At 45.3% G+C, this 22,658-nt stretch overlaps 1 protein-coding gene across 1 annotated transcript in view; it reads left to right on the plus strand.

The window, feature by feature from the left end:
• The window catches only part of LOC310708795 (uncharacterized protein), a 236,043-nt gene extending 226,185 nt beyond the window's left edge, over positions 1 to 9,858 (plus strand). The window contains exon 2 of the mRNA XM_083507618.1: positions 9,590 to 9,858. Coding sequence (XP_083363744.1) covers positions 9,590 to 9,671 — 82 coding nt within the window. The 3' untranslated portion in view covers positions 9,672 to 9,858. The remainder of the gene's footprint in view (positions 1 to 9,589) is intronic.
• Positions 9,859 to 22,658: the final 12,800 nt, after the last annotated feature.

Genomic DNA, 22,658 nt, shown 5'->3' on the forward strand with positions numbered 1-22,658 from the left:
TCAAACAATACCTGTGTTTCCATTTACTTATTGTTTTGGAAATTGACAGTTTACATCAGTTCACCTTTAAATGAGAAACAAATGATGACACCCAACTCTATCTGCTGATGGACGGCCAACCTGACTGGGCCCCAGACACACTGGTCAGATGTTTGGAAGCTGTGGCTGGATGGTTGTGTACGAGCTGGTTGAAGCTAAATCCTTCGAAGACAGGTGTCCTCTGGCTGGGTCGGGACAAAATAGGGTTGGGGGGCCAACTCCCATCTCTTGCGGGGGCGCAGTTAGTGCCAGTGCCTTCTGTCAAGAGTTTGGGTGTAACCCTCGACTCCTCCCTTTCTATGGAGGCACAGGTTGCAGCTACAACAAAGGCGGCATTTTTCCATCTCCGTCATGCTAGGCAGTTGGCTCCTTACCTCTCTCGCCCTGACCTAGCCACTGTGATCCACGTGACGGTCACCTCCAGGCTTGATTATTGTAACTCACTCTGCGTGGGGCTGCCCTTGAGACTGACCCAGAAACTCCAGCTGGTGCAGAATGCCGCAGCGAGACTCCTTATGGGGTCTTCGCAGTGGGATTACATTCATCCAGTGCTTTACCAGCTGCACTGGCTCCCGGTGGAGTACAGGATCAGGTTTAAGGTGCTGGTTTTAACCTTTAAAGCCCTATACAGCCAAGGACCCTCGTACCTACGAGACCGCCTCTATTGGTACACCCCACAGAGGACCTTACGGTCTGCAAATAATAACACTTTAGAGATCCCGGGCCTCAGAGAGATTAGTCTGGTCTCAACCAGGGCCAGGACCCAGGCCTGATGGAATGCTCTGCCACAAGAGATCAGGGCCCTGCAGGATTTGACATCTTTCCACAGGGCCTGCAAGGCAGAGTTGTTTTGCCAGGCCTTTGGTCAGGACTCAGCTTGACTCCCCTTTTCTTTTTGTATAAGAACTAATATGAAAGAGGCCTCCCAGAATTCTCACAGGCATGTAAACAGTTGGGCCAATGAGCACTTCCCAGTTCTCAACCCTAACTCTGCGGAAAGCCATCTAATTAGACTATAATTTAATTATTGTTTGCTTTTATACCAATGTTATATATCTGATGTTAGCCGCCCTGAGCCCGACTTTGGCCGGGGAGGGCAGAATAGAAATAAAAATTTATTACTACTACTACTACTACTACTACTACTACTACTATTATTAAATCAAATTTCTCCTCCACCCTTTAGTCCAGATTCTTAACTGCAGTGGAGTCAGGTGGAAGAGGACTGTTTTTGGAGCCCAGGGGACAGCTGTCCATTCCTCAACTCCACTGTGTTTCTCTCAAATCTGCTCAACCTCTCCAAGCGAATGTCTCCATAAATGCAAAACTTTATCCTTCTTTGATCTTCAACAGTATTAACATGGTAATTCTTAAAACCCCGATTCTTGATTTGCATTCAAATGGGTCCAATAATGTCACCATGACTGCATTACCCTTTTCATTTACTAAGGGTAATTTAAAGTGTTATTAAACTACTCTTCGTTCAAATAAATTTGCCTCCGTGTTCATAGCCTAGCCTGGACTGCATTCAGCTGAACATATTGGCATCTGTGCAAAGAAAAGGGCTGTTTAATAGACTGTTGCTTCCTCCAGAATGAAATGCATCAGACAGTAGCTTATCTATTAAAAGCTTGCAAAAATGTTTGAGCTGGAGAAAATTTTGCCATTTTGAAATGTTTTCTGAAGCAATAAAACAAGTTTGCGTGGTGCTGGTTAGGAACGAGTCTCCTACAGCTTGCAGAGTACTTTGACTTTCACACTTTTATGAAGATTTCTTCCCCCTTATGCATCCCGCCTCAAGCAATATTAGAGAGAGAAAGAGAGAGAGAGAGAGAGAAATGGGAAGAACTGTTTCCAATTAAAGAAGCTGGAATGGAGAACTAAATCATGGTTTTCAAGAGGAAACAAATTCTGGTTTTCTCCCATAAAAGACATTGATTTTCCTGATTCAGTGGCTTTGTAAAAATGAGAAGTTACCAAGATCAGTCCTGACAAGGAGCCAAAACCTTCCTCATTCTCCACCTTCCTGCGAAATCTTTGGATTAACCCTTTAACAAGGCAATCCTATGCATGTTCAAAAGGAAGGCCATTGAGTTCAGTGGGTCTTCTTAATAGACATGCATAGAATTACACCTTAAAATAGACTTGCCACCCATTGCTTTTTTCAAGGAATGCAGTTTGCTCCTTTCCCCAGTACACCCATATCAAGTACTGTTAGGTAGGTAGAATTTGGATAAATCCTGGGTGCCTTGGTAGGATTTGGGTTTTGTCTGAGGAGAAGCAGGATGTGTGCAAAGCTGCATGATTTTGGGGTGAAGGGGACCCCTAAAAGTTTTTGTGTTACCTTGGTGATCCAGATCTTGGGGTGGTGGGGTGGGAATGCTACATACAAGTGTCTGCTAAAAGCAAAACTATATCTCTTGTCAGAGACAAGCCAGCATTAAATTATACAGTGGTACCTCGGGTTACATACGCTTCAGGTTACGGACTCCACTAACCCAGAAATAGTACCTCGGGTTAAGAACTTGCTTCAGGATGAGAACAGAAATTGTGCTCCGGCGGCGTGGTGGCAGCGGGAGGCCCATTAGCGAAAGTGGTGCTTCAGGTTAAGAACCATTTCAGGTTAAGAACGGACCTCTGGAACGAATTAAGTACTTAACCCGAGGTACCACTGTACTGTGCAAGTTGGAGTTAAGTCTTTATTAGCAAAAACACAACAGACATGGGTGTGTCAGGCCTAATGAGCACAGCAACACATCTCTGGTAGGTCTTGCTCTCATGAAGCAGTTGCTGTGCCTGAAGGGACCCAGCTCCCCACAGCTACCTCCTCTGCAGGTTTTCCCCAAAGCAATCAGAGACTGTGTCTGTGCATCACCAATCTTTCCTCCACTCTTTTCAAGCCTCTACTGGTTCTGGGAGACAAGTGGGGGAAGCTTGCTGCAGCCTTTGCTTCCAGACTTCTCTCTGCCACAGACTCTCCCCGCTCACTAAGTCCTGTTCCCTCTTCAGCTTCTGAGACCTTCTCCTCCCAGGCTCCTACCTCTTCTCCCTCTAACCACTTCTCATTGTCCCATCACCACTCCCTGGGCTCTGAGCCTTCTTCCCTTGGGTGTGCCCCAGCTGGTTCCCCCCACCAACCGTCTGTGTCCAACTGCTCCATGACATCTCTATCTCTAACCCTACAATTTAGGGGAAATGCCATGGGGTGTGAGGTGTGGGGAAGAGGGAACAGCTCTGCAGGATTGAAAATTAGGTATCTAGCATAACAAAAATGCCAGGATCAAGAGGAGGAGCTTCCTTGTGACTGGCCCATCTGGCTTATAAAAAGTTTAGGAAATGATTTTATCAGCGCTCTCCAGTCCCAGCACTTTGGGGAGTACTTTTTTAAACATAGTTGGGGACTAGGCTAGATAGAACAAGTAGTGCATGCTTTTCGCAGAATGCCTCTGGGTATTTTTATGTACATTTTAGTATGGTTTTTGAGCTAAGAACTGGATCCCAGAGTTCAGAGAAGTGCAAAAGTGGAAGGATAACTGCATTCCATACACATATTACTCTGGAAGATGCAAATCAGAATGTTTCGCATAAAAATACAGACATAAAAAGACCGTTCAGTATCCCCAATATTTACCCAAATGTATGGATGGGGGACAAATTTGATTCAGTTGTCATTTAAAGCTGAATTTATCGAATGTGCACTTCCTTAAAGAATATGTGAACTGAAACAAAACCATTCAAAATCAGCACTTATTTGAAACTTGCTATAATAATAATAATAATAATAATAATAATAATAATAATAATAATAAAAATAAATTTTATTTATATCCCGCCCTCCCCAGCCGAAGCCGGGCTCAGGGCGGCTAACAACAATAAAACAGTACAAAAGTACAACACAAACAACACTCTAAAATCATTCATTATAAAATTAATTCAAATCAAGCCACTGGCAACCATTGGGCCAGAGCTCCGCGAAGATTGCCGAGGGAGGGGGTCAGGTTGTGCCCTGGCCAAAGGCCTGGTGGAACAGCTCTGTCTTGCAGGCCCTGGGGAAAGATGTCAAGTCCCGCAGGGCCCTAGTCTCTTGTGACAGAGTGTTCCACCAGATCGGAGCCACAGCCGAAAAAGCCCTGGCTCTAGTTGAGGCCAGCCTAACCTCTCTGTGGCCTGGGACCTTCAAGATGTTTTTATTTGAAGACCGTAAGTTTCTCTGTGGGACATACCAGGAGAGGCGGTCCCGCAGGTACAAGGGTCCTAGGCCGTATAGGGCTTTAAAGGTTAAAACCAGCACCTTAAACCTGATCCTGTACTCCACCGGGAGCCAGTGCAGCTGGTATAGCACCGGATGGTTCTATGTGGTTCCCCAAGCAAACAATTTAGAAAGATGCATATATCAGGAGAAAGTGTGCATAAAAGGAAGATATTGGTGGGAATAACTTACAAAATTTTATTGCATTAGGGCAGGCACATCCAACTCCATAGAGACTGCGATCTACTCCCAGTAGTACTTTAGCTTCCTTTAAATTGCTCAGAAACAGCTAACATCAAACAAGTGCCAAACTGACACTACAGAGCGACAGAAAGAGAGGGCGGGGGCAGAGACATTCATTTCATATTTCTTAAAGTCATGCAAGCGAGAAGGATCCCGCAAACAAGTGCAATCGACCACGATCACCAGGGGATCTACCTGTTGATCGCGGTCGACTGGCTGGACAGGTCTGTATTAGGAGAAACCACTTGGAGAAATGTCCACATTAGTCATAGAATCATAGAATCATAGAGTTGGAAGAGACCACAAGGGCCATCGAGTCCAACCCCCTGCCAAGCAGGAAACACCATCAGAGCACTCCTGACATATGGTTGTCAAGCCTCTGCTTAAAGACCTCCAAAGTAGGAGACTCCACCACACTCCTTGGCAGCAAATTCCACTGTCTAACAGCTCTTACTGTCAGGAAGTTCTTCCTAATGTTTAGGTGGAATCTTCTTTCTTGTAGTTTGGATCCATTGCTCCGTGTCCGCTTCTCTGGAGCAGCAGAAAACAACCTTTCTCCCTCCTCTATGTGACATCCTTTTAACTGCATACCAAATTGTGTTTCTTAGGAGAAATTCACACTAAGATACTGAATAAATTCAAAGAGTTTTTATTTTATTTTTTAAGAGCCTTTGCAAATTGCTGCAGAAATGTGAGGAACTGAATTAAAGACTGGATAAATGAGAAACAGAGAATCTAAACTAATAGATCTTTTCAGCCTTATCCACACAGGCAATCTTCTCTCTGTGTCATCAGGAAGGAGCTGAGTGTTGTTGTGCAAGCGGGACCTTGAACATGTCAAGGACATGCCTTCTTAATTAGCCTTTGGCTAATTAGACAATCTATGGCCTTTTAGATTTATACGATCTGAAGAGAAATTAGAATATAATATATGGCCTTTTAATCTGGAGGGGGGTTTTTGTTTTTGTTTGTTTCTATGTTACATATTTTTGTGTTTTTATTTTGCAAACCACCCTGTGATCCTTGGATGAAGGGTGGTATATAAATTTAAACAACAATAAAGGGCAGGCATAGAGCCAGTAAGCAACCCTCTTTATGCTTTCATTTTTACACCCCATGAACACCTGCACATAATTCCCTCGTTCATGAATGAAACATTACTTCCCATTTTACAGATGGCAAAATGAAACATTAATGCCCATTTTACAGATGGCAAAATGAGGTGTGTTTTGCTATTCGGCAATTAGATTCCAACCTTGGGGGCCAAATGTAGAGGGCTTCTAGCAGCTGTGCTGCATGATCAAGATCTCTTTCTGTGTCAGAAAACCATGCAGCATATTTACATCTTGAGTGAAATGGAGGAAGGGATTTGTGGAGAGGAACAATTGCTTCATTAAGGAAATGAAGGATGGACTCCAAGGGAATGTGTTGTTTCCAGCAGAACAGGAGCAGGTGCTAAGGGAACAGATGGGATTATTTGTTCAGCACATACTAAATAGTAGCTTGTTTGTGCTGCTGGGGAAATTGAAGGAGATAACCATGATTCCAAGTTAGCCAATTAAGCATCTACCGCCAAAATTCATTAAAGATTCCTTCTACCTATTAAGGGTAAGGTAAAGGTAAAGGGACCCCTGACCATTAGGTCCAGTCGTGGCTGACTCTGGGGTTGCGGCGCTCATCTCGCTTTATTGGCCGAGAGAGCCAGTGTACAGATTCTGGGTCATAATAATAATAATAAATTTTATTTATATCCCACCCTCCCCAGCCGAAGCCGGACTCATGTGGCCAGCATGACTAAGCCACTTCTGGCAAACCAGAGCAGCACACAGAAACGCCGTTTACCTTCCCACCGGAGCGGTACCTATTTATCTACTTGCACTCTGACGTGCTTTTGAACTGCTAGGTTGGCAGGAGCAGGGACTGAGCAACGGGAGCTCACTCCGTCGCGGGGATTCGAACTGCTGACCTTCTGATTGGCAAGCCCTAGGCTCTGTGGTTTAGACCACAGTGCCACCCGCGTCCCTTCACCTATTAAGGGTACCCCTTGGCATTTTCCCAATTCAAAGTGTTTACCCTGAAGTGCCTTTATGGCCCATGTTTCTTTGAGATTTTGCATGGCTGACGCTGAGCCATTCTCATCGCATCCATCAAGTTGTCTGAATATGAAAAAGAAGGAAAACAGAAAGGTGAAGAGTCAAAGGGGTGGATGTTCATTAGGAAACAGTGCCATATGCCACAGTTGAATCAGATCTACAAAGGCTCTTGATAGTTCCCAAGGCTTGCCTTGGGTAATGTTTAAATTTGGCACTGAATGCAAGACACCAATTTCTGCAGACACTGGGTTCACCTGCATTGGGAGTTCCTGGTTGACAACATGGCTTGCATCAGGCACCAAGTTTAAACAGGGCTGAATGCAGTCACGGCTTCACCTGTCCCGCAACTGACATTGCAGCTGCAAAGCCACGGCTGCATTTAGCACTGTTTAAATACAATGACAGGTAGTTGCGAGCCCATGCACTTACCCCCAGGGCTTAGAAGCCAGCCCCGTAAATAAGGAGACACAACATAGAGATGTAGGGTGTTATGATTTCTGGCTCGAGAGCAAACAGGCAAGACAGTTGGTCTTTTCAAGGCATTATTATTTGTCCAAAACGTTCACAATGCAGACCGACTCGATTCCATGTCTGCTCAGTTGCTAGCAGAATCTGGGAGTGGGCAGTCCTTAAACTTTCCCCAGCAGAGCAGTTTTTTGACCCCCATACTACGCCTCCCCTCTCTGCACGTGAGCCTACTGCACAGAGAGGGCGTGGGCAAAGGGGGACCCCCCTCCCCCAACCCCGCTTTGCTCAGATTCGGCACTGCGGCTCTCCCCTGTATCCTCCGAGCCCTGCATCCCTTCCCCACTGGAGGCGTGGCTTCGCTCCTCCCTGGAGGACGAACTGCTTCTCAAGATCTTTGGCGGCTCCCTGTAACTCAACTGCCCTTCCACCTCCAGCCTCTGAGCTGATGGCAGTTCCCTGACATCCAGGATTAAATCAGGCCACAATTTTATTGATTTCAGATGTAGAAAACCTTGGCTTAGGCATTGGACGGCATACCTCTTAGCCCCTGGTTGGGTCTGAAGATGCACAGGGCAGACAAATGTTGGGGAGACTGTAAAAAGTGAATTTACACAGCGGGGCCCACACTTCACCTATGTAGGGAGTTTGACCTTCCGCCACTGCTCAGGGTCAGCGACTCCCGCAGTCAAGTCTTTAAGAGGCTCTGAAAATGCCACCACATGGGGGTGCATAATAATGCTACCCCTCATTCCGAAGATAGACTATAGGATACCGTCCAAGGCCTAAAACTGCCAAAGTTATGACAATTGCTATGTGGAAGGCAAAATCTCCAGAGCAGGGAAATTCCTTCCCGGCTCTGAGAAATAGCAACCATCGTTTGACCGTAGCAACGCCCGCGGACCTAGGAAGGAAAAGGTTAGCCTGCAAGAAAACCACATTAAAATTAGAGGGATGGGTGGGTGGGTGAAGCTCCAGAAAACCAACTGAGGAGGTGGCTGGCAGGATCCTGTCTTTCCTGGCCCTGCCCCCAGCCAGCTGCCGATTGGCCAGCAAGAAAGGGGGCAGAGCAACGGCCAGGCAGCGAGGGGGGGGGGTGTCTCCGGGGCTCGGGAAGCCCAAGCCAGGTCACAAACCCTGATCACCACTGTGATGGCTGAGCAGTAATTGTGGCTGGGTAAAAATGACCCCATGAACTATATGAATTTGGAGGTGTATCTAGGTGCACTAGAAGCAACATATCCTGAGCAAAAGGGGATATTGGCTAGCAGTCAATCACTGGCATACCTGATGTTGCCAGCTGGAACCTTTGAAAATATTAGCACATGTAATAATTAAAGCACTAGCATGCTGAAGCACAGGAGTCATATTTGGAAGTCCACAAGATGCCATGCTCTGTGCAGTCTGGCACTGGCAAAGGAAGAGGGGGGCGGGGGGAGCACGCCGCCACTGGCACCACGATCCTGGTGGGGTGCCATCGCGGCTGCTCCCCCCCATGCTGGGCACCATGCCCTTTCAGGCGGCACGCCCCACCCCTGCAGGCAGTGTGTCATGCCCCTGAGATGTGCGCCAGCCATGCCCCCACCTGCTCTCTGCCCCTGGTATTGGAGCATGAAGCTCTGCCCCTGCAGTCTGGGAATCCAGGCATCTCTTCCATGCCAGCTATGTTCAGATTTTTTCCTCTCCAAAATACTGCACTACCGATGTTGAAAGGCTCTTCATGCTCAACAAGCCACTTAAATTGAACTCAGGAAAAGCGAAAGGTGGAGGAGTCAGATGGGTGAAACGCATATTGAGTTAGATAATAAGAGGACTGTCATTGCTTTTCATAAGCCCTTCTTTTCATATTCCTCTATCCGCTGTTTGATTCGGACAAGTCTCCAATGTTTAATACAGCTAAATTCATAGTGAAGGCAGCTCAACTTAGACAAGCTCATGTGTTCTCCCTCAAGATTTAAGATTCTGTGTTTTATGTATGTTTTATTTATTGTACAGGCCAGGTTTTCATTGTTATGTCTGATTCTTATGTATACTTTCTGCTCATTTGCTTATGTTTGGCTACACCCTGAATTTGGTTGCCTTATTAATAAATTTGAAATATTCATCTATCCTATATGCTAATTGCGAATCCATTCTCTGAGTGTGGATCCTTGCATAGTCAAAACAAGAGAGTGGTATCAACAATCTAGGGATGCAACCACCTGTTAGCATTTCACTCCTCCGTTGCGGGATGTGTGATTGTTACATCACATGTCTGTGTTTACTTTCTAGGCTTGGAAAGTGTGAGAACGGAAGCCCGTCTTCTCTCTTCAGATCTATTGTACTGTTGTACATTACTTTGTCCCTCTCTCTCGGAGGAGGAGAAACACCCTGATTGCTTTGTGCTGTATATAATGCTTAATAAACACTTAGAATGCACACACCAATGCTCCAGTTCGTTTCTGCTAACTCTGCTGAATGAGTGTGCACATAGACAGAACACTCTGTCACAAGAGACCAGGGCCCTGCGGGACTTGACATCTTTCCGCAGGGCCTGCAAGACAGAGCTGTTCCACCAGGCCTTTGGCCAGGGCACAGCCTGACTCCCTCCCTCGGCAATTTTCACGGAGCTCTGGCCCAATGGTTGCCAGTGGCTTGAATTAATTAATTTTATAATGAATGATTTTAGAGTGTTGTTTATGCTGTACTTTTGTATTGTTTTATTGTTGTTAGCCGCCCTGAGCCCGGCTTCAGCTGGGGAGGGCGGGATATAAATAAAAATTATTATTATTATTATTATTATTATTATTATTATTATTATTATTATTATCATCATCTCCTGATATGTGTCGCTGGAAGCATTCTGGGACTGAAGATTTATGGACTTCCCGAGCTGCACTTCATAAGGAAGACGCCAGGAGAGGTTTGTCTCATTCTGGGGGCTGTGTGTGCCCCCCAGGTGTGTTCCAACACCACCCACCAAAACATATTTTTAGTCCTAGGGGTGAACCTTCTGTGAGCCACACAGTAGGCGGGACCAGAGGAAAAAGTGGGAGGTGCAAAGGATGTGAATCTTATAATTACAGCCACACACAAGTCAGAGGTTTACACCCACACTGTGCAAACATCATTCTGTCCAAACATGCAAGACATGGTCCAAAGACATATTCCAGTAGGGCAAGTAAACTTCAGGAGGGTGCAGAACAGGCCAGTGAGGGGCTGTGGAAGTGGAGAAGGATGATGAGAAAGACTCATGAGAGCCTGATGGATGGGCATGGAGGGGCATATTTAGCCCCTAGCCTAAGATTCCCTGACTCTGCATTAAAGGCTCATATAAGCCCAAAGCATGCATCCCCAGGAGACACTGTCTTGCTGTGTCTATGTATGATTCATTGCTCTGTCCCTAATTTCTTCCAATCAGTCTCAGTGGTGGTGGTGCGGTTAGTTCTGCCACCTCTGTGGAATAGATTTGATTACTCAATCACTCCTGATGCAGAAAAGCTGTAAGCATTCCTGCTCTCTGAGGAGAATTCCCATTGCATCCCGGCTGGATTTGATTGCTGGATTTGGCTCCTTAAACTCAAGGGGAACACTCAGAACTGCGACATGCAGGAAGTGGTTAATTCTTTTCTCGTCCGCATTCTGAAGAGTCAACCTTTTACTCAACTGTAAAAGTATGCCTCTAGTTTTAATTTGGGGTATGTGAAGTTTGAGAAACTCTGGGCTAAAGAAACTAGCAAACGCACCTCTTCTTCTTTACAACGGCTCTTACGGCAATGAGCTGAACAAGAAATTCACTGTTGAGCCAACATCAAAGCAGCCAGGGGGAGAAAGGAAGCACAAAATGGGAAATGAAAGGGAAAGAAATAATGTGCAGATTTCCCTTGGAACTAAAGAGAATAATAAGAGTTCAGTGGCAGGAAAGAAAGCTTTCTGAGAAATCTGAGTGGTGTGAATCATCAGTTCTAACTGAGGCATCTCTCATACTTCCTCAAGCCACCCTTAAGGAAATTTTAAGGATGTAAGAACTGCCCTACTGGACCCATCTTGTCCAACATATAAGAGATCTATAGGTGCTTACAAAAACAGGAAGGATATGGGTCTTCTGCATAAATCATTTGGCTAGGTGGCACGTTCAGACTGCTTAATATAATAAACAAAATCTCTGGTTGCTTTTATGTAAGAGCTGTCATGTTCTGGTCTGACACCAAAGAAGGTAGCAGTTGCAGAACCATGGATAGCTCCAAATGATCAACTTGCTGCACCAAAGGTTGAGATGAGATGAGACTGAACGTTTTTGAGTCTCTTTCCCCAGACCTCCTCTCCCAGTTCTGCCTCCTTGTGGATAACTTTAGGATTCTATGGCCTGAAGATGGTTATTCCTCCTCTAGAGCATTTGGCCAGGTCTTCTCCTGGCCCAGGTGGACCAGTGAGATACTGTGGGAGGCCTTTGTCTACTCAGGGGCAAGTGCCTGTGAGGGTTGTGGCTCTGGACCACAACTGAAAAGTTAGCTACTTCTGTCATAGGCACTGGTACACTAACTTGGTTTGCCTCACTTTGGGTATCACCCTCTGGAAATGATTATTCCAAGTAGGACAGGAACGACCAGTCAGTCTGACATCAATACCAGGGAAGATTCTGGAGCAGATCATTAAGCAAACAGTCTGTGAGCACCTAGAAAGGAATGCTGTGATTACCAATAGTCAGCATGGATTTCTGAAAAATAAGTCATGTCAGACTAACCTGATCTCGTTTTTTGACAGAATTACAAGCCTGGTAGATGAAGGGAACGCAGTGGATGTAGCCTACCTTGATTTCAGCAAGGCATTTGACAAGGTGCCCCATGATATTCTTGTAAAGAAGCTGGTAAAATTCGGTCTTGACTATGCTACCACTCAGTGGATTTGTAACTGGCTGACTGACCGAACCCAAAGGGTGCTCATCAATGGTTCCTCTTCATCCTGGAGAAGAGTGACTTGTGGGGTGCCACAGGGTTCTGTCTTGGGCCCGGTCTTATTCAACATCTTTATCAACGACTTGGATGATGGACTCAAGGTCATCCTGATCAAATTTGCAGATGACACCAAACTGGGAGGGGTGGCTAACACCCCAGAGGACAGGATCACACTTCAAAACGACCTTGACAAATTAGAGAACTGGGCAAAAACAAACAAGATGAATTTTAACAGGCAGAAATGTAAAGTATTTCACTTGGGCAAAAAAAATGAGAGGCACAAATACAAGATGGGGGACACCTGGCTTGAGAGCAGTACATGTGAAAAGGATCTCGGAGTCTTGGTTGACCACAAACTTGACATGAGCCAACAGTGTGACGCGGCAGCTAAAAAAGCCAATGCAATTCTGGGCTGCATCAATAGGAGTATAGCATCTAGATCAAGGGAAGTAATAGTGCCACTGTATTCTGCTCTGGTCAGACCTCACCTGGAGTACTGTGTCCAGTTCTGGGCACCACAATTCAAGGACGACACTGACAAACTGGAACGTGTCCAGAGGAGGGCAACCAAAATGGTCAAAGGCCTGGAAACGATGCCTTATGAGGAACGGCTAAGGGAGCTGGGCATGTTCAGCCTGGAGAAGAGGAGGTTAAGGGGTGATATGATAGCCATGTTCAAATATATAAAAGGATGTCACATAGAGGAGGGAGAAAGGTTGTTTTCTGCTGCTCCAGAGAAGCGGACACGGAGCAATGGATCCAAACTACAAGAAAGAAGATTCCACCTAAACATTAGGAAGAACTTCCTGACAGTAAGAGCTGTTCGACAGTGGAATTTGCTGCCAAGGAGTGTGGTGGAGTCTCCTACTTTGGAGGTCTTTAAGCAGAGGCTTGACAACCATATGTCAGGAGTGCTCTGATGGTGTTTCCTGCTTGGCAGGGGGTTGGACTCGATGGCCCTTGTGGTCTCTTCCAACTCTATGATTCTATGATTCTATGACCACCAAACACTGCTACCAGGCCCTAACTTGGACAGCTGCTTCAGAAGGATAACGTGGTTGATGGTACAGAAAGCCACTGAGAAGTCAAAGAGAATTAACAGGGATACATTTCCCCTGTATCTCTCCTGACAGAGGGAGACCGAAGCAGTTTCTGTGCCAAAACCGGGCTTAAACCCCGACTGAAATATATCTAGAAAATCAGTTTCCTCCAAGAGCACGTGGATCTGGTCCACAACCACCCACTCAAGAAGCTTGTCCAAGAAGGAGAGATTAGCAACTGGCCAGTAGTTACTTAGATTTTCCACATCCAGGGAGGGTTTCTTGAGGGTTGGTTTTACCACCACCTCCTTCAAGCAGCTGCTGTCATTACTGTTGCCCATTTTCTGCTTCACATTCCAGTGAGGCAGGGACAATGTGAGGCCTTGTGACATCAAAAGTGGTTGTCATGGGGATTGCTCATAATGTCACAAATGGGCTTATAAACACCCAAGGCAGATGCCTTTAATCTGAAGAGCTGGAGGACGTTGATACTAGGAAGATCATAGTCATGTCACTCTGAGAAGAGGCTGTTAAATCGCAAAAGCATCCCATCATAGGGCCATAAGAAACTGTCATATACTGAGTTAGACTATTGGTCCATCTAGCCCAGGACTGTCTACACAGACTGAAAGCAGCTGTCGGGTTTCAGGCATGAGTTTCTCCCAGCCCTTCCTGGAGAACCTTTTACATGCAAGGCAGATATACCACTGTGTGTGTATGTGTGAACCCTCCCAAACAAGAAAAGGAAGGAATTTATTATAAAGCATTAAGAGCTAAATGGAAAAATGAAGTGCAGCAGCATCTATTTACAGTGGTGCCCTGCAAGACGAATGCCTCGCAAGACGGAAAACTCGCTAGACGAAAGAGTTTTCCGTTTTGGAGGTGCTTCGCAAAACGAATTTCCTATGGGCTTGCTTTGCAAGACGACAATGTCTTGCGAGTTCCTGCTGGTTTTTTCCCCTCCCCCCCTTTTCTAAGCCGCTAAGCCGCTTATCAGCTGATCTGATCAGCAGATAAGCCGCTAAAAGCCGCTAAAAGCCGCTAATAGCGCTAATCTGCTAATCCGTCAATGGGCTTGCTTCGCAAGACGAAAAAACCGCTAGACGAAGAGAATCACAGAACGGATTCTTTTCGTCTTGCGAGGCACCACTGTACAGTACTGGGTGGTCATAAACAATGTTATAACTCAACCACACTTCTACTTTCAAGAATTGGGAGTTCTAAGCTAAAAGGGGTGGATTTAGCTAAGACAGGAAGTCTACAGGAGGCAACCAAATCCTAAGGAAGGAAGGTCTGTTTTTGTGATGGCTACCAGGAAAATTAAAGATGTTCACCTGGTGGCAGTGGTGGAAACAAAGGATGATGATGCTTCATGCTGTCAGACTCCTGGTCCATCTATGTAGCTTGATACTGTGAACACTGACTGCCAGTGGCTACCCAGGGTTTCAACAGCGGTCTCCCAAAACCTTGCCTTGAGATGTTGGGGACTGAACCTGGGACCTTCCGCAGGTAAATCTGACGCTCCACTGCTGAGCAACAAGCCTCCCCATGGTGAAAAAAATGGAGGGAATAAATGAGCTAATTTACTCCCCTACCTTCCCTTTCAAGGTTCAGGCTACAGCTCATACTATCTCACTCCCCTATTATTAACCCCATTCAAAGTGCTTTTAAAAGCAAAGTGAAGCTAATTTCTAGACTTCTGATTATCTGTTTTATTCTGCCTTGTCTGCTTCAATGCTGTTTACTTGTCATGTTACTACTACTACTACTACTACTACTACTACTACTAATATTTTTATTATTTATAGCCCACACATCTGTCTGGGTTTCCCCAGTCACTGGGGAACAAGCATGTTTTGGTTTTTTTAAAATATGTTATGTAGTCTGCTCTCCACATCATTTGACTGAAGGCAGGGTATAAACCTACAGAAATAACAAATATATAGAGACGGGAGATCTTCAGGATCTTACCTGGTTTGGTCTTCCAGCCATAGCCAAAGGCAAGCAGGCACAGTTTGTGATGGACTAACTCTCCACCACTCCACACCACCCTCTCTGTGAGGAGGGTTTGCTTTGCAATGTACATTTTTAAAAAGATGCACATTTGCAATTGGTATCACATGTCATCAAGGCACTCAGATATGATGGGCTGCATTATAGATGTCGCACCCATCCAACCTCCCACAAACAAGGATAGGGAGGGATGCCTTTGTGTGTTTATAACACTTCTATCTTCACACCAAGCATCAGTGCATGAGCACATCCAACTTCCTTTGTCATTACAGTTTGCTAAAGGCTTTGGCTACCACCAGACCAAATGCTCCTAGCACTACAAAATAATTGCTTTTGCACTGCAAGCTTAAAGTTCCATTGCAATTGCCTTTTCACACTGCAAGGGCTTTAGCCATTTGGGGTGTGTTCCACCCATACTAGTGGACAGAATTTATGAACAGGGAAAGGATAATTTCCTCTCATTCTCCCACCTTTCCCAATGTATGTGATGCTGTCTGGCTGTGTGCGTGCTTTCACATATGTAATCTAACTTGCAGGAGAGGACAGCCAGAGTGGGACCATGGCATCAAATGAGTAGGACTTCATCCCCACCGTGGTTCTGACTGCAATCAGCCCACTATGAATCCCACCCCACAAATACCAAAATAGGGCTAAGAGTTGCCCCAGTTTGCAGCTGGGGCAGATGAAGGCTTCTAGTTGTGCACCCGGGCCGGATTTAGGTTTGATGAGGCCCTAAGCTACTGAAGGTAATGGAGCCCTCTATTTGTCCAGCTGTCCTTTGTCAACAACAAATTGTCGCTGGTTTTTTGTGTTGAATTTATGCTATATGGTAATTTATGGGCCTAATAGATATCTAAAGCCATTTGCACCTAACAAAATAGGAGTCTACATAACACAAAACAAAACACTGTTGCTGCATGTAGGTCTTGTTTTATTTGTTTTTTATCTTATATTTTGGAAATGTACATCAAAAATTTTTCTTTAATTTTTTTTGGGGCCCCCAAGAGAGGGGCCCCCTAAGCTATAGCTTGTTTAGCTTATACATAAATCTGGCACTGAGATGCACCATAGTGTTTCTTCTTTTTGTGCTCCTCCCGGTGGTCATTCTTCCTCTGGTCACTGCTGTGGATACACAACAGGACCGATGGTATGATTGTCTATGGTGATCTTGTGGGGAAAGGGCAGTGACATAGAATACTGCCTTATACTAAATCAAGATTATTGGTCCATCTAGCTCAGCTTTACATTGACTGGTACTAGATCTCATTTTCAGACAGGGGACCTTCTGAGCTCTACCTTCTGGGTCCTGAATCTTCCAAAATTGAGCTTCATTGGATCACCCCCAAGTTGTAGTATTGTGAGAAACATCTCTCTACTCTCTTCCTTCACACCTGCAGTATCACCCCAGGGGTGTATTGGACTGGGAGTAGAACGTATAGGATTGCAGAGTAACCTATTAAAGAGGTTGCTCAGAGGACCATTATATTACTGAGAACTCTGCTCTTTTCCATCACATCCAGCATCCAAAGCAATCTCCCTGATTCCTCAGCTTTGTTTTCCAGAGCTGCCCATTTTTTATTCACTTGGACTCCTTTGCAAGTTGAGAACAAGCAGCAACAGAATAAATCACCCAGAAGCAAAAAATAAAATAAAATGAACACTATATATATATATATGCACACATACACATTTAGCAGTGAAGAACTTTTCACCTTCCTATCATAACTCTTTATAGTTTGCATTTCTTCTTTCCTAAAAGAATATTTGATCATATTCCAGGACTTCTATTCAAGTGCCTCTTTATAGATTAGACTAAACAATGAGGTTTAGCATATAGCTGCGAAATGTTACTTGGGCAAGGCAAAATATGGAAGCTTGCTTTAGAGAGGTGGGGGAGAGCTGAGATCACCCAAGGACAACTCAGGGTGGCTTTGCAGCTGCCTTTACAAGGAGCAGGGGCTGCTCCTTGTAAAGATATTTACCTTTTGAGGCAGAATGAAGGCCCAACAAGACATGACCTTAAATGCGTGTTTGCATTTAATATGCAGTGTTTTAAATAATGCAAATAGCATCAGATTGTGTGTGTGTGTGTGTGTGTGTGTGTGTGTGTGTGTGTGCAGAATTAGCAGGATCAGGGCAGGTGTTGTGGGGGAGAATCTAATCCAATGAGAAAGTACATGCTCTCTCTCTCTCTCTCTCTCACACACACACACACACAGAGAGAGAGAGAGAGAGAGAGAGAGAGAGAGAGAGAGAGAAGTGGATTTGTCCTTAAGCAAATTCTTTTGGGAGCTTAGATGAAGAAGAGGCTTAACTCCTGCAATGTCTCCCAAAGCTCTTCTAAATAAATAAGCAAGCTATTGGCCAAGATCTTTCTATCAACACTCGTGAACATACACTTTCACACACTCTACTTCATGATGGAGGTAGTTAATATCACTCTACCTAAAGCTTCACATAAACAACAAGTCAAATCTCTGCCCCAAAGCCCGGTCCCCATCCCAGAATTCATTATGGAAACCATTTCAAGGGTTTGCCTCAGAGCATGTAAGCTATTCCATATACACATCTACATCACTTGTTTACTGCCGAAGCAAGTTAAGAACATCAGACCATACAAAGAGCCTTCTGGATCAGATCAATGGACCATCTGGTCCAGCATTCTGTTCGCACAGTGGCCAACCAACCAGATGCCTGTGGGAAGCCTGCAAGCAAGACCCAAGCACAAGCACACACTCCCCTCTTCCAGTTTCCATAAGCTGGTATTCAAAAGCATTTCTGCCTTCAGCCATTAAGGCAGCACATAGGCATCATGGCTGGTAGCCATTGGTAGCCTCGTTGTCATTCACAAATCAAACAGTGCAAGCTTGCAACAGTGCAGGGATGCGGGTGGTGCTGTGGGTAAAACCTCAGCGCCTAGGACTTGCCGATCGCATGGTCGGCGGTTTGAATCCCCGCAGTGGGGTGCGCTCCCGTCGTTCGGTCCCAGCGCCTGCCAACCTAGCAGTTCGAAAGCACCCTCGGGTGCAAATAGATAAATAGGGACCGCTTACCAGCGGGAAGGTAAACGGCGTTCCGTGTGCTGCGCTGGCTCGCCAAATGCAGCTTGTCACGCTGGCCACATGATCCGGAAGTGTCTGCGGACAGTGCTGGCTCCCGGCCTATAGAGTGAGATGAGCGCACAACCCTAGAGTCTGGCAAGACTGGCCCATACAGGCAGGGGTACCTTTACCTTTACCTTTTTACATCATCACATCATCTTCAGCATCCCAGCTGTCATTCCTATCATTATTAATCACCTTCCACCACCTGAAACGCTATGCTTTCCAATGATATATGGTGATTTTGATTGGCAACGACTCATTCAGCCATGCAGAACGTTCACCCATACAAATTCTAGCATTCTGCATAGTAGTCGCCAACCATCAGAAGTCACCCAGAGTGGCTGTGGCAATCCAGCCAGCTGGGAAGGATGTAAATAATAAAATTGTTGCTGTTGTTACTCATCAAATGCCTTCAGCTATCAAGTTACACAAAAGCATTGATTGCTAGGTCCATTTTGCATAAGCATAGAACATAAGCTTGCAATATGATGCTCCAAACTAGAACCTTTTTATTTGTATTATATAGCAACAACAACAACAACAACAACAACAACAACAAACAACAACAACTTTATTATTTACAACCTGCCCTTCTGGCTGGGTTTCCCCAGCCACTCTGGGTGGCTTAAAGGTAAAGGGTAAAGGGACCCCTGATCATTAGGTCCAGTCGTGGCCGACTCTGGGGTTGCGGTGCTCATCTCGCTCTATAGGCCAAGGGAGCCGGCGTACAGGTCATGTGGCCAGCATGACTAAACTGCTTCTGGCGAACCAGAGCAGTGCACGGAAACGCCGTTTACCTTCCCGCCGGAGCGGTACTATTTATCTACTTGCACTTTGACATGCTTTCGAACTGCTAGATTGGCAGGAGCAGGGACCGAGCAACGGGAGCTCACCCCGTCGCGGGGATTCAATCCGCCGACCTTCTGATCAGCAAGTCCTAGGTTCTGTAGTTTAACCCACAGCGCCACTTCTGGCTGGGTTTCTCCAGCCACTCTGGGTGGCTTACAACACATAAAAAATTGTAAAACATTAGACATTAAAATATTCCTGATACAATCTTCAGATAGGACCAATTGCACATTTGCATTGATGCAGGTTTGTGTATTACTGCAATATTTCTGAGCAGGCTCTTATCTTGCCTACTATCATCCCCTTGTGAGTCCACCAGCTGTTGCATACCCCTGGCAGCATTCTGGCAAAGAATATGCATGGGTTAAGGTTAGGTTCTTGCCAGCACCAATTATAAAGTTAGCGACTCCTTGGAGTGATCGGAACTCTCTTTTGTGATAACAGGCATGTGTGAACAGAAAGGGAGAGACAGTATTGTCGAGGGACAACAAAAGATATGACGGCGCTTTACTTTTTTATTTTTGCTGGAGAGATAATGAGATGTGAAAGGAACAGTTTCACACAGATGGCCCTCTCGTATCTTGTGGGAAAGTTTCTGGCTGGTTCTTATTCTTTCCCCTGAATAGAGTAGAATTGCATCAGCAGCAGCGGGCAAAAGAAAGAGGGCATCAAAACAACAGCAAAATGTAGATTCCAAGGAACTGAGAACTAGAGGGTGAGGCACAGGACATACTGCAGCAACTTTCTCCAGAACAGAAACGGAGGTTGGGGACAACCGTTACAAATTCCTATCAAGAACTGGAGCTGTCCATTGTTTTCAGTCCATGGGATGATGAAGACATCATTAGGAATGGCCTAAATGAACCATTTCTTATCAGTATCACTTTTGCATAGGCCACGTGTCCGACCAGGAAGTTCTTATTCAGAGAGTTATTGTTGCTGTTTAGTCATTTAGTCGTGTCCAACTCTTCGTGACCCCATGGACCAGAGCATGCCAGGCACTCCTGTCTTCCACTGCCTCCCGCAGTTTGGTCAAACTCATGCTGGTAGCTTTGAGAACACTGTCCAACCATCTCATCCTCTCTCGTCCACTTCTCCTTGTGCCCTCCATCTTTCCCAACATCAGGGTCTTTTCCAGGGAGTCTTCTCTTCTCATGAGGTGGCCAAAGTACTGGAGCCTCAGCTTCACGATCTGTCCTTCCAGTGAGCACTCAGGGCTGATTTCCTTCAGAATGGATAGGTTTGATCTTCTTGCAGTCCATGGGACTCTCAAGAGTCTCCTCCAGCACCATAATTCAAAAGCATCAATTCTTTGGCAATCAGCCTTCTTTATGGTCCAGCTCTCACTTCCATACATCACTACTGGGAAAGATATCTCAGAAAGATACCTCAGAGAGATACCTGCCTAAACAGGTGTGTCTTCAAGAGCTGGCAAAACGCCATTACCAATGGGACCTCTAGCAGTTCAGCAGGGAGGGAGGTCCACAACACTGGTGTCACCAGTGAAAAAGCCAGCCTCTGTGTCACCACAAGCTGATAATCATCAGCTAAACCATAGCAAAACCAAAGGGGTTCCATTTGCTCATTGTAATGCCCTTACCTGGTAATAGAGGAAAAGAGGTTTCTTCAGGTAGCTTGTGTCATACGTTGTCATAGGTGTGTCAAATATGTGGAGGAAAACCTTAAACACGTTGCAGAGTTCAGAAGAGTTCCCAAAAATAGACCAGAGGCAATACTACAGTACTTCATTCATCAGAGCTTTACTTGTGCTGAAGGCAAATGAGCATAATGGTTATCAAATCCAATACAGTCAGGATTGGCTCAGTCCATACAAAATCCAGATGCAGCATTTATAAACTTAACTCATAATAAGACTAAACTTTGCACTAAGCATCCTATATACAGAAACAGAAACACCACACCAGAAGGAAGAGAGAGAAAGAAAAGTAAGACTCGGGCTCCTTTTGGCCTATATTTATAGTCAGCATAACTCTGCAGAATAGAGATGAGAGAACTAGTTCAAACCAGCTTCCCAGAAGGTACAACCCAAACAATCATTAACCCTTCTGCCTCTGCTTCTCTCACACAGAGAAGCTTCTAGTAGTTTCTTGTATTAATCAAAATAGGAAAGAATAGGAAATATCGTTACACATGAGACCAATACTTTCTGCACTAAGAAATGCAGACTGACAGCTTGGTCCAGAGTTATTGAGAGCCTTATTTATAAATAACAGGGCCTCAAAACTGGTTTGGTGACTAGTAGGCAGTCTGCAGATCCCTTAGTACTGATGTGATATGAACCCAATAAGGAGCACCACCCATGGATCTCGACCATCTCCAGACCATTAGTTTGAGGGGATCAGGTCACTTTGTATTGGAATTTGCAAAATAAAAATAAAAATTTAATCAAATTCCTCAAATATTCCTAGCTGCCATTGGCTTATCCAGCTTAGCATTGTTCACACTGACAGACAAAGGCTGTCCAGGATCACTGCGATATATTATTCTCATCACTTGCGACAAGACCCTGAGACCTTCTGGGTGTAAAAAAATGTGTTCTACCACTGAACTTTTTAAGACAGCGTCTTAAAAAGCAGAGACATCACCTTGGCAACAAAGGTCCGTATAGTTAAAGCCATGGTTTTCCTAGTAGTGATGTATGGAAGTGAGAGCTGGAACATAAAGAAGGCTGATCGCCGAAGAATGGATGCTTTTGAATTATGGTGCTGCTGGAGGAGACTCTTGAGAGTCCCATGGACTGCAAGAAGATCAAACGTATCCATTCTGAAGGAAATCAGCCCTGAGTGCTGACTGGAAGGACAGATCGTGGAGCTGAGGCTCCAATACTTTGGCCACCTCATGAGAAGAGAAGACTCCCTGGAAAAGACCCTGATGTTGGGAAAGATGGAGGGCACAAGAAGAAGGGGACAACAGAGGACGAGATGGCTGGACAGTGTTTTCGAAGCTACAAACATGAGTCTGACCAAACTGCGGGAGGCAGTGGAAGACAGGAGTGCCTGGCGTGCTCTGGTCCATGGGGTCACAAAGAGTCGGACATGACTAAATGACTAAACAACAGCAACCACTGAACTACAATTCCTTCACAAATGGAGCTCTCTGTGGAGAAAGCACCTGCTGCCTTATCTGCTATGCAAATAAATGGCTAGTTTTGAATTCTGCTATGGACCATTGCAGAACACCTTGGCATATTTACCATGGCATGTAGAATTGGTCACTTTGGCCTTTGGCACACACAAGTTGTCAGAAGCTGAAAGTTAATCCAAGCTGAAGAAAAATAAATCACTCACCCAGAGCCTGGGAGTTCTGTGATTCATCAACCCTCAGCCTTTTCTTGGATGAAGAACTACATTGCAAAATCCAGATAAATTGCAAATTTCAAAGGATGGATGCTTTCCAGTTTGCATAATGTTTCAGAAAGTATGAGTTAGGGAAGTCATTTAAATGTGAACTGCATTGAATTCCTCCACCACCCCTAATGGGGGCCCTCTTAAGAAGAATGTTGTTTCACTTTCTTAAAAATATGATCAGATCTGTTGTTCTGGGGGAGCCTCCTGTTCAGTCTGCTGGGTGAGAACCTGAAATTCTGCTTCAAAGTCCTGCTTTGGCAG

The sequence above is a fragment of the Podarcis liolepis genome (assembly GCF_965112155.1).
Source record: "Podarcis liolepis genome assembly, chromosome: 6".
NCBI classification, from domain to species: Eukaryota; Metazoa; Chordata; class Lepidosauria; order Squamata; family Lacertidae; genus Podarcis; species Podarcis liolepis.